This window comes from Camelus ferus, chromosome 22 (assembly GCF_009834535.1).
Source record: "Camelus ferus isolate YT-003-E chromosome 22, BCGSAC_Cfer_1.0, whole genome shotgun sequence".
In the NCBI taxonomy this organism is placed as follows: Eukaryota; Metazoa; Chordata; class Mammalia; order Artiodactyla; family Camelidae; genus Camelus; species Camelus ferus.
The window spans coordinates 24,539,202-24,551,525 of NC_045717.1; the positions used below are offsets into that span (position 1 = coordinate 24,539,202).

The 12,324-nt window shown below is 55.8% G+C and overlaps 1 protein-coding gene and 1 long non-coding RNA gene across 3 annotated transcripts; one reads left to right on the forward strand and one right to left on the reverse strand.

The window, feature by feature from the left end:
* Positions 1-129: 129 nt before the first annotated feature.
* On the reverse strand, positions 130-11,327 carry FSD1 (fibronectin type III and SPRY domain containing 1). Of its 2 annotated transcripts, XM_032465895.1 has the most exons (13): positions 11,180-11,327; positions 10,097-10,192; positions 9,796-9,927; positions 8,974-9,075; positions 8,250-8,272; positions 7,926-8,047; positions 7,138-7,347; positions 3,893-3,991; positions 2,919-3,078; positions 2,487-2,566; positions 720-971; positions 527-615; positions 130-434 (listed from the first exon to the last, which is right to left on the reverse strand). In XM_032465895.1, the coding sequence occupies exons 1-13, from the start codon at positions 11,192-11,194 to the stop codon at positions 324-326; spliced, it is 1,491 nt and encodes a 496-aa protein (XP_032321786.1). In that variant the 5' UTR covers positions 11,195-11,327; the 3' UTR covers positions 130-323. The 2 variants fall into 2 exon arrangements, with proteins under 2 accessions (XP_032321786.1, XP_032321787.1); XM_032465896.1 differs by lacking the exon at positions 8,974-9,075 and having other exon boundaries at positions 248-434; positions 11,180-11,317.
* Positions 10,380-12,071, forward strand: LOC116659056. The gene is made up of 2 exons (XR_004314346.1): positions 10,380-10,508; positions 11,223-12,071. It is a non-coding gene; the product is annotated as an uncharacterized LOC116659056 (long non-coding RNA).
* Positions 12,072-12,324: the final 253 nt, after the last annotated feature.

Sequence of the window (12,324 nt, forward strand, 5' to 3'; positions counted from 1 at the left end):
GGTCTTCAGCTCAGCAAAACCTGCCACCTGACCCTGCAAGAAAAGCCCGCTTTACAGCCAAGAAAGCTGAGGTCCAGAGAGGGCCGGGCACACCCAGGGCCACCCAGTCCCAAAGAACCAGCAGCGCAGCCTGGCCAGTGTTTGACCTTTATTAGGAGGTGAGGTGGGGAGAAGGGCCCACCCCAGGGCCCGCTCCCCATTGGTGACCTCCATCAGGAGTTAAGGCTCCAAGCAGCAAGTGAGAGGAGGGTGCCCGGCTGAAACAGCCAAGGCCTGGAGGCAGCCCCCCACAAATCAGCCCAGCTGGTGAGCGGTCTGGGGGCCTAGGTGAGGCTGGTGTTGGAGCTGCTGGTGGCACTGCCCCGCTTCTGCAGGCAGTGCACAGAGCTGGGGACCTGCAGGCCTGTCGTCACGTGGAAGCTGCCACACCACACCTGAGGGACAGGGAGGGGACCCGAGAGGCTCAGCAGTGAGGCCAGCACTCACGCCACCCCCTCTTATCTCTGGGCCGCAGAGGAGGCCTCACCGTGAAAGCCGGCAGCAGTGGCTGTGTGAACTTGGCCTTGAAGGTGTGCAGCAGCTGTTTGGTGCGGGCGTTGTAGAAGGACAGGAGGCCTGGGGTGGAGGGCGAGAGTGACAGGGGGACCAGTAAGAGGGGTCTGGGCAGGGAGACAGTGGACAAGGCGGCTGGACGGGCTGGGGGGGTGCTTGGGGGTCACCTTGGTGGAAGTCGCAGTGCACGCCCAGGCAGTCGGGCACGGGGGCGTCCAGCACCTTGGCCTTGTTGCCGTGCTTGGCAGTGAAGCTGACCTGCAGCCAGTTGTTGACGTACAGGCACCAGGACGCGGCCGTCTTGCCCAGCTGCTCGAAGCGGCCCAGGCTGCGGTAGGCCACCCCCACGCCAAACGCCTTGCTGTCCGGCTCGTAGCGCACCTCCCAGTAATGCTCCCCGCCATCAATCAGCGTGTCCCCTGTCGGGTGGGACAGGTGGGCGGGGGGACTGGGTAGAATCGGGTCCTAGGTGCCCTTCCAGAAAGGGGCAGCCAGACCATAGCTAGTGCCTCCAGGTGTCTCCCAGGCTCCATCAGCTCCCACCAGATACTCATCAAGTCCAGATACTCCCCAAGCCTCAACTAGTCCTTTCGGATTCTCTATAAGTCTGAGCTAGTCCTTCCAGATACTTCCAGGCCTTAGAAACTTCCTCCATGTTCAGATACTCCTCTGTCCTCAGTCCTTCCCAGAGATTAGATAATCCCCAAACCTTGCTCCTGTCCGACTCCACATAATCCCGCAGGCCTCCGGGGAGTCAGTCCTTCTGCAGTCCAGATACTCCCCAGGATGCTGAGATACTCCCCTTCCTTTTGCTTTCTGAATCTAGGTTCTACCCACACCCACAGCTCCTGGTGGAGGTCAGGTTCTTCCAGACCCTTAGCTTATCCCGAGGTCCACATCCTCCCTGGAGTCCAGATCCAGATTCTGGCCACCTCAGCTACTCCCTGATCCAGCTACTCCTGAGCTGCAGCTTCTCCGCACACTCCTGCCCCACCAGACGGCAGCTCATCTCCATCTAAGACCTCAGCTCCCCCCAAGACACAGGACAGGTCCCCATGTACATTTCTTCTCTAGGCCTGCTGCTCCCAACCACGAGTCCGGGCTCCTCCTGGGGGTCAGATGGGTGAGATATCTCCCTCTTGACTCTTGGCCACTCTGCAGGCTCCCCCACACCATTCCCTGCTTTTTCCCCAGACCCCAACTTGCTCCAATCCCAGATGCTTCCAAGAAAATCCAGACCCTCTAGAGAACCTTAACATCTCTTCAGGTGTTCATTTATCCCTAAAAACCAGCTACTCCTCAACTTCGTCATCCTCCACCCACACCTGCCATATGTTACAGACCACACTGGCTTCCTCACACACCCCAGCCTCTTTTTCAAGCTTTTCTTCTGGACGCTGGTGATTCCCTCTAAACTTCAGCCCCTCCTTGGACTCCAGCTTCTCCTTCACAGGGTCCGGTCACTCCTGCGGTGCTAACCATTCCTCTAATCCTAGTCCTTCTCTCCGCTTAGACTCAGTGACTCTTTCTGGCTCTTCCACACACCCTAAGCCACCTCCTGGAGCCCCCGTCTTTCTTCAGCTCCTCCATAAACCCAGCTGCTCAAAGGCAACTGTTCTTTCCAGCTACTCCCCAAGTCCCAGCTGCTCCCTGATTTTCAGCTACTCCCCAAGTCTCAGCTACTCCACAGACCCTGGGAAATCCCCCCTCCAGAGCCCAGCCACTCCCCAGTCCACAGCATCCATATGCTTTGGTTCCCCCCAGTAATCCCTCATCCCCCAATCTGCCCACTCCCCCAGTGACACAGTAACACATTATTGGGACCATTCCCACAGAATCTTTGTTAGCTGCCTTGGTTTCCCCAACCAAAGGAATTCTCTCCCATCACCCGCCATCAGGGCCCTGCCCAGAGTTCTCCCTCCTCCTCTCCTTACCCAGTACCGTGTAGGACTCAGCTGTGAAGCGATCCCGTCCCCCACGACCCGAGGGCATCCTCTTGGGAGATGGAGTACCTCTGTGGGTGACAGGGAGGGGGAAGGCTCAATTCAGAACTCACCTCCCCATAGGAGGGCTCCCTGGCCCACCCCAGCCACCACGGACTTTTCATCATTCCTTGACAGTATGTGGTTCTTTTCATACACTGGGCCTCTCATGTCAGAACATGCCTGTGCCCTTCCTCATCAGCAAAACTCCTATTCAACTGTCAAAACCCATTTCAAAGTCTCCCCTCCTTTCATTCACTCTTTGGGCTCGCCCAGCTCTGTGTCCCTCCCTCCACCCCAGCCTTGACCACACTGGGCTCTGTGTGTCCATGTCCAGCTTGATCTCCTCCACCAGAGACTCAGGGAGGGGAGGGGGCAGGCTACCTGGCTGGGGAGTTGACGGGAGACGCCGTCCGCCCCTTGCCATCTTTCTCGCGAGCTTTGATATCCTGCACCTTCCCGCCCATGGCGTCCCATTCCACGGAGAGATCATCCACCCGCAGGTTCTGGTGGGATGTGGACGCATCCAGGCGGAACATGAACGCTGGGGCCAGGCAGACGCGGGAGTCACAGAGATGGGGAAACCCGGAGACACAGAGACAGAGAGAGACAGACAGTGACCAAGACAGGCCATGACAGGAACAAAGAGAGAAGAAAGAGAACAGAAAGAGACAAAGAAACAGAGACTAAGAGACAGAGAGAGACAAAGAGACCAACAGACAAAGGCTCAGAGACAGATATGGAGACAATAGGCAGAAAGACACCAGGCAATGAGATGAGGAAGAGTGGAGGGGGCAGAACATGTAGCCAGAGGAGTGAAGGCCAAGGGCTTGCTGCCTAAAGGTCTCCCAGGTCTGAAATCTTTTTCAAACCACTGTGCTGCCCTACACATCCACTGGGGATTAATCCCAGGAAAGGGGCTGGGCTACAGCATGACAGAGTTAAGCTAGACTGCAGAAGGACTTCCTATCTGGACACACAAATTTGTCACTCTGGGAGGCTAAGTAATCTATCTTCACTACTGACATTCCATTCCCAATTCTATAGAGCAGTTAGCTATTTTTTGGAAAAGAGAGTGAGTGAGACAGAGTGAGTGAGTGTGTGTGTGTGTGAAAACCATCCAGGTATAATGGAATCAACTACATAAATTAACTGCAAAACCAAAGGACAATACCAAGTTTATGCCAGACACTCAGGCTAAGGAATCAACTGTAGACTGAGCACTGAGCTTCCTGGCAACCAGGGCAAAAAGGGCCACAGAACCCTGAATAGAAGATTCTCATTAGACAGCAGTCCCTGGGGCCCTGAGAGTAAGGGGTTATGGAGTCACAGCCGGGGTAGGGATGGGAGCCAGTCACCTGGTGTCTCCAGGGTCACTGGCTCGGAGAACTCGCCTGAAACTGCCTTATTACAGGCCTTCACACGGAAATTCATGTATTTCATGTCAAACTTGAGACCTACGAGGCAACAGAGGGATCTTAACAACATTCTGTTCACTTTGAGCAATAGATTAGAGGCCCCCTGTGTCCCACAGTAATCCCACTGCCCCTCATTCTAAGGAGCACCTTGCAAATGACATCTTACCCCTGAGAAACCATCCTTGATCTCATTTATCTGAGGGGCTATGGATGACTTGGCTCTGCCCCCAACCCAGGCTGGCCAATCAGGATGCCCTATGGCCCAGTCACAGCCATTGATCCAGGGAAAAGCACATGACCCACACTGGCCAATCAGAATCTGCCCTGGGACTCTGGCTGGTATTACAGCCAACAGAGTCCCCCTTTCCCCTGGGCTGGCCAGCTAGGAGGAAGCTCATCCTGGGAAAATTTGCCAGTGCATTGGCAAGCCTCCTTGAGAACGCAGCCCCTCGAGCCGATAAGTGTGTGGAACAGAGCTGAGCGAGTCATTTGCTTGAGCCCCTGGATCTAGCCATGCCTGATTCCTTAAAGATTTTCCCTGCTACTAGGATAGATCCCACCCTCCCTTTCTGTCCTTTTTCCTTATTAATTTCTTCTAATCTTAAAAAAATAAAGGCAACAATCAATCTGTCTTCCCCCTCAAGCTAAACCTCTTTGGATAGCTGTCCACACCCCACCCTCGGCTGCCTCACTCCATCTTCCTCCTCTGGCCTTGTTAGTCCCATGTTGCAGGATTTCCTGGCTGAGCACTCCTTCCTTCATGGAAGTTAGGCGCCAAGGCATTGCTCTCTCCTAGCTGCCCCCTTTGATTGCTCCCCCTTGGTCTTCTTTTTTTTTTTTTTTTTTAAATTGTTTGAGGGGGGTAATTAGGTTTACTCATTTATTTTTAGAGGAGGTACTGGGGACTGAACCCAGGACCTCGTGCACACTAAGCACGCGCTCTACCACTGGAGCTATACCCTCCCCGGCCTTGGTCTTCTTTGCAGGCTCCTCTGTACCCTTCAGTGTCCAGGTGGCTCCGTCTGGGACCCCTGCTCATCTCACTTTACTCACTGTCCCCTTCTCGCCCTTCAGGCACCACCTGTCCACCCACAGCACCCATAGCCCCACCTCTAGCTCAGACCACACATCCGGTTGCCTCAAGTGTTCCCTGCAGGATGCTCATTCTCTGGGCCTCTCCAGCAACACTCAGCACCTCTTGCTTTGAACCCTCCCATAGCTCTCCCTGCCCTCAGTGTAAAGTCCCCATTCCTCCTCTCCCCTCTCCCCACAGGTATTCCCTCTGCAAACTTAACTAGATCCAGGCATAAAGGCTCGGTGTTCTGGCCTCTGAGCCCTTGATCAGGCTGTTCCTCTGCCTGGAGGCTGCTCTCCCCCCTTCTCCTTTGGCCCTCAGTCTGGCTGTTACCTCCTCCAGGTGCCCACCCAGACTGCCTCACCCTTCTTTGGATCCCTTCTCTGAGAAGTCTGTGGTTTGCTCATTAGCGCCACCTACTGCCCCAGAGCTAAGACCACCACCCACTCTGCGAACCAGCAGTCGCATTCCCCACACTGAGCAGGGTTCTGTGTGCCGATGAGATGAGTCAAGGAATGTCAGTTACAAGCATTTAACCCAAACCTTCCTGTCTCTCAAGCAATCAACGAGATAGTAGGTGGACTGCAAATAATCACACAGGCTATTCACACAGGTGAGTGAATTCCTCATGATCAATATCGCAGGTCTTTGTGAGGGATTCAACTTCCTGCCCTGAGGAATTCACTCACAAGGAATTTTGGAAAAGGCCAGAGGGGTAAAAGGGATGCATCAGGAAGCCTATGGTAGAGAAGATCTACACCTTGATTGGGGTGGTGGTTACATGAATTTACACATGGGATAAAACTGCCTACGGGATTACACACGTGAATGAATGCGTGTAAAACTAGTGAAAAGTGAGTCAGCACTGCGGAGTGCACCCAGGCCAGCGTCCTGGTCCTGGTCTTGGACCCTAGTTATGTAAGTTGCCACTACTGGAGGAAGCGAGGTCTAGCCATACAGTGGAATATTATTCAGCCTTAAAAAGGAAGGAGACTCTGACACACGTTACAAGGTGAATGAACGCTGAGGACATGATGCTCAGCGACATAAGTCAGACACCAAAGGACAAATTCTGTGTGATTCCACCTATGTTAGGTGCTTATGAGTACTAACAATCAGGGAGAGGACGTAGCATGCTGGGTGCCAAGGGCTGGGGGTAAGGGAATGGAAGTTAGTGTTTAATGGGGACAGAGTTTCACTTTCACAAGATGAAAAGTTCTGGAGATGGATGGTGGGGATGGTGCTGGCACAACATTATGAATGGACTGAATAACTGATCTGTATACTAAGAATGATTAAGAAGGCGAATTTTACCTTATGTGTCTTTTCCCACAATAAAAAAAGATTGGGGGAAAAATGGGATGTGTTTATTTTGATTCCCATGCAAAGGATAAACCAAGAGCTCAGGCCCTCTGGTCTGCCGGTGGCTTTTCTTTCCTGCAATTGGCATACTCGTTATCACCCATGCATGCTAATTACAGACAAGGAACAGACTGATTACAGTCCAAGCGCTGGGGTGTTAGTTAGCTTGTCAGCGAGACTCTCCCCGCCCGTGAGGGTTTCCTCTGGCTCAGGATGGCCTCTTAACTCATTAGGGACCCCTGACTTTACCCTCCTGCAGACCCTCCCCTACCAGCCGGATGGATTCCCCCTGGCTTTCTGCTTTCTTATAACTGCCAAGGAGACCCCCATATTGTGGGGCGGTGACCCCCAGAACACCAGCTCCAGGAGAGGGGGGGGTTTCACCCACTTTGCTCACTACTGCAAGGACAGTGCCTGGTACCCTGCAGGCACTCAGTAAATTAGAATGAATGAATGAATGAACGCTGGGTCAGAGAGATGACAGGGATGGAGGATGCCCTCTCTCCCTATGCCTCGGTTCACTCGTCTGTAAAATGGCGATAATAAGCATGCCCATTACATGTGGGTAAAATGCTTAGCGCAGAGGAAGCCCTCAATACACGGCGTGGAGGCCGCCAGCAGTGTTTTCCTTATTACTTCTGCTACTCCCAGTCAGCCCAGCCAGGCTGTCCTCACCCCGTGAGCCCTGAGGATCATCCACGAGCCCCGGCTGATGGATGCAGAAACGGGAGCCCGGAGCTGCCCTTACCGGTCAGGGTGTGTTCCATCTGCCGAATGCCCTCGATGACCATCCAGGGGTGGTCCTCCTTGAGGCGGGGCGGGCCGTCAAAGTTGGTCCGCCGATACTCCAGCACATAGTGGTCAATCTTGTTGTCCTCATCCGGCATGCGCCACACCAGGGTTACACAGTTGTCGGCTACCAGGGACTCGGCCAGGTCGATCACGGGGGCGCTAGGCACTGCCCAGGGCAGAGGATGGGGTGGGGTTAGGGTACTGGGCCTGCAGGGCCAGGCCCTGCTGTAACCCCGCCCACACACAGACCTTCTTCGGGGTGGGGTCTCCTCAGGATCCCAGGGTTGGGGGAACCCCTCTGGATTCTGGGGCTTCCTTGGGGCTTCACCAAAGGGTAGGGAATGGAGAAGAGCTTTCTCTGAGTTCAACCAACAAATGTCTAGACCTTCTCTGGATTCCACTATTTGGAGACAGAACGTTTCCAGAGCTCTACCAGTTGGGGGTGCAGCCTTCATGGGACTCCACCTGATAGGTGAGGCTTTTTTCAGGGCTCGGTAACAGGATGGGGCTTCCTCGGGGCTCCACCCAGGGGTGAGGCCTCCTTGTGGCACTAGCCAGGGTTGTGGCTTCCCCCGTGGCTCCACCCACTGGGGGTGGGCATCCCCAGGGCTCCACCCCTGGAGCAGGGCCTCCTGGGGGTTCCACAAATGGTTGTCATCCTTACTCCAGGCGTTGCCTCAGGGACCCCCCAGACTCCTGGCTATTTCCCTGTAATCTTGACCCTCCAGCGAGTTTTCCTCTCACCAGGCAGGAACGTGAGTGCCTGCAGCATCCTCCGCTCCTGTGCAAAGTCCACCATGAGGTGACTCATGTTGTCGCTGACCTTGGCTTTCAGTGACAGCCGGAAGGCAGGGGCCATTGTCACACTGCAGGGAAGGAGGTGGAAGCAGCCTGCACACTGCAGGGAAGGAGGTGGACGCCCAGGCCTAGTCCTCTGAGGTGTGCGTAGGGATCCCCCTCCCCCCTGTTCTGGTCCAGGGCTCTGGGCCGAGGGACCCTCACCTGGGCGTCCCCACCTTCACACCCGGGGTGGGGCACTGGCGTGGGTGCCAGATCCCAGCATCTTACCCATCTTTGATTTGCTTGGCAGCCTAGAAAGAGGAACAGAATAAAATCCACAGAGTTCTGTGCACTGGATTAGAAAGCCACAATGCAGACAGGAAGACGATGCCCAGCCGGCTGGCTGGTGGGCAGGTGCCCAGCCCTGAGGCAGAGCCCCCAGCGCGCCCCGAAGGGGCGGGGGGCAAAGACAGGCTCCCACTCCAACCTCTGCCTTCTGGCCAGTGCCCAGGACATACGGTCGGTTAGCTTAGCAAATAAAGATACAGGATGCCAAGTTAAGTTTGAATTTCAGATGAACAATAAATGATTTCTTTAGTATAAGTAGGTCCCATCCAATATTTCAGACATACGAGATACCGCTTGCAGTGTGTTGCTAAGAAACTATTCGTTGTTAAATCTGGATTTCAAATAAATAATGAATAAGTATTTTAGCATAAATATGTCCACGTAGCACGTGGGAAATACTTACACCAAACGTTTGCACGGGATATGCTCATACTGAAAAATTATTCGTTGTTAAATTTGAATTTTTGATCGACCACAAATACATTTTTTTTAGTGTACGTATGTCCCAGGTGATCTTTGGGACATACTTAGACTAAATGTTTCATGGGCCACACTTATTCTCTTATTCTAAAAAACGACTTGTGGTTGATCTGAAGCGCAAATGTATCTGGGTGTTCCATGTTGTATCCGGCAGCCCTAGCAGTCTGGCTTCTGAAGTGCCCACCTGAGGAAAGTCTTCGCTGTCTGTGGCCTGCAAGGTCTGGTTGGCCGTCTCCAGAAGCTCCTCGGAGCTCTCCAGGGCTCGTGTGCAGGCAGCCAGCTGGTTCTACAGGTTCATGGCACCAAGGGAAGAGACACCTCACCCCACCGCATCAAACCCTCCCAGGGACCCCCACTGCCTGCGGGCCCCCGGGTCCCATGCCCTTCTCCAACTCCAGGTGGGAGACAGAGGCTAGGGGGAGGTTGGGCCTCTCTGCTGACAGGCATCAGAATCACCTGGGGATCACACACGCCCGGCCCCACCTGAGCCCAGGGCGCTACATTCCCTGGGGATGGGAATCTGGGCTGTCAGGAAGTTGCTCAGGAGGTTCTAATGCAGCCCCAGAGACCCCAGCTTGCAATCTGAGACCCCATGGGAGCCATGGGGGGGGATCAGGTAAGGAGTGATGCCGTCAGATCTGGGGGACCAGGGGGTAGGGCTGAGGAATTAGAAGCGCTGGGTGAGGATGGGAGGGGAGGAATAGCCAGATGTCGGGGCAGGGCCGTGTAAAGGAGGGGTGGGGGGGTGGGAGGGGGGATTAAGGGGAAGAGCAGGAGGCCAAGGAAGGGGCTGGGAAGAGCCCAGGGAAAAGAGGAGGTGAGGCCAGCACCCCTGGAGGGTCTGGCTCTGGACACTGGGGACACATGGGGGCATCTCTGGGAAGGGGCACAGGAGGAAGAGCAAGTCTGGAGGAAGACACTGACGCCGGCTGGGCTCTGCTGGGTGTGAGGGGTCCAGTGGGGGATGGCACCTGGGCAGGGGTTGGAGAGAGCCTGCCCCCCATACCTGCAGCTCATAGGTGCGGCTGGCACGGTCCTGCTTTATTTTCATAAGCATGCCCTCCTTCAGCTCCTCCAGGAGGGAAAAGAGGGACTGGAACTCCACTTCCAGGTCCTCCTGCACCTTGGCCGAGTTTGCCTTGGAGAGACGTCATGGGGTCAGAACGGCCAGGACTGGCAAACCAGTGCTCAGATGGGGAAACAGGCCTGGATGTGGCAGCCGAGCCCAGAGTCCCGTGGACATCAGCATCAGGTTAGCCCCTCTGGCTGCCCCTCCCCACCTCCCTCCTGGGGGCTGCCTTCCTCACCTCCACATTCAGCAGCATCTGCTTGAGGGAGTAAATGAAACTCTGAATCTCTTCATTCTTCACAGCCAGCGTCGTGATGATCTTCCGCAGAGCCTCCTGCCCCAGGGAAGCACACACACACACACAGGGAAGCCCCCCAACCTGCCTGGCTGGGACCCCTGACCTGAGGCTCCCTGTTCTGCCCTCCAGGGATCCAGGGAGGGCATGTGGGGGCTACCCTGCCAATGAGCTTGGGCACCTGCCACCGGCAGGACCTGGGCGGAGCTCTGGCCCTACATTCCTCACAGAGCAGGTGGGCTCTGTGAGCACGTCCATTTCACAGGGGAGGAAACTGAGGCTCCAAGAGAGCGTCTTGGAAAGGACAGACCCTGGGGCCCAGCCAGGTCTGCCTGAGCACAATGCCTTTAACCAGGTACCTATATTCTGAGGGCGGGGCGTGACCTGGGGTGAGGGGCTAGCTTGGGGAAAGAAACTCCAGAGGAAAAGGATGCCTGCAGAACGCGGGGTCTTCTGGGGAAGGGGCTATGCTGGGAGGTGGGATTAACAAGGAGAAAGGAGGTACCTGAGGAAGGGGATGAGGAAGACCTGGTAAGTGGAGAAGGGCCCGGAGGCCTGGGGTCGGGGATGCCGGGACGGAAAGAGGCGGCGTGGGAGGATCCTACTGGGGCCTGGGGCCCTACCCAGGCCTTGGATGGGTCCTTTTCCAGGCGGGGCAAGATCAATGGGGTCACCTGTGCTGAGCTGACGGGGCGTCCTCCAGGGTGGGGCGGGGGCCGGGACACCTGGTCCGCAGTCCCAGTGGAAGGCATAGGGGATGGAGTCAAGGCTGGGTCTGGGATACTGGGCGGGTGAGGGGAACATGGAGGGGATGCGCCTGAACCCAGGCCAAGATGATGTGGGGTCGCGGCGAGGGTCGGGGGCTGCATCCAGAATGGGGGCTAGATCCGGGCGGGGTTACGGCGGGGAGGGGCTTCGGCCGCAGAGCAGCTGAGAGGGGTGCGGGGAGGGCGCTGCGGCATCACCTGGTCCTCTTCCATCGTCCACCCTCGCTGCGGGCCCCGCCTCGCCCCGCCTCGGTCTTACCTTCTGGTGCTCCATGGCTGCAACCCAGGTCTTCTCCTGCCAGGCCCGCGGGTCCTACTCGCCCTTCTAGTCCCCAGGCTGCCTTTGCCACTGCCGGGAGCCAATGGCCCGCCGAGCCCTCGCCGCCGCTGCCGCGCCCCCAGTCAGCGCTCCATCACTGGCCGCTGCGCGCAGGCGCGCCCGTCGTGGCACGCTGGGAAATGTAGTCCTTTTGCGCTGGGGTCGCCGAGACCCGGGACCCCCAGAGCATGGGTCTCACCAGGCAATATTGCTAATGATGTCTGAGGTGGAGAGAGCCCGGAACTGAGAGTCAAGATGCCTGGGTTCAACTGCCATGTGACCTCGAGCCCATCCCTAGTCCTCCTAGTGCCTCAGTTAGTCCACGCGTTCACCCAAGCAACTTCTTGGCTGCTAATCAAACTGGAATTCCACAGCAACCCACCCACCCCACCCCTACACACACATCCACCCCAAGATCTGGCCCTTGACTATTCACACTTTGCATTTACTGAAAAGCTAAAGTCTTTTGCCTAAGCAGTTGTTCAGTTACCAATGCTGCCTTTCCCTCCCTACATCACAACTGAACTCCTATACATCCCACAAAGCCCCAGGTGCTCACAATCTCCAGAAGCCTCTCTGCCTGCCCAGAATCCATAGGGCTAGGAATGTCTGCATCCAGCTCTGTCTAGCCCGTCAGCTTGGGGCTGACTTTATCCATGATCTCCAGCATCACCCCTTGCAGAGGACAGGTGAAGAGTGGAGTTTCAGAAAGTCCTTTCTGGGGAGGGGGCTATAGCTCACTGGTAGAGCGCATGCTTAGCATGCACAAAGTCCTGGGTTCAACCCCCAGGACCTCCGTTAAAAATAAATTAAATAAATAAATAACCTAAAAGACAAAAAGTCCTTCCTGAAAGTCTGAAGGAGGGGGGAGGCCTGGGCAGCAGGAGGCTGGGAAGCTGTGTGTACCTACTTGGGACGTGTGGGCAGAGCGCCACCAGAGGGACTTCCCTGTGGTTGACAGGAACATTTCTGTGAAGAACACTGACCCTCTTCTTTCTAGTTGAAAAAGGAGGTCACACTGTGGTCTGAGATGAGACATTGAGGCCCAGGAGTCTGCAACCTCCTCTTCCTCCGGGGCTGGGTAC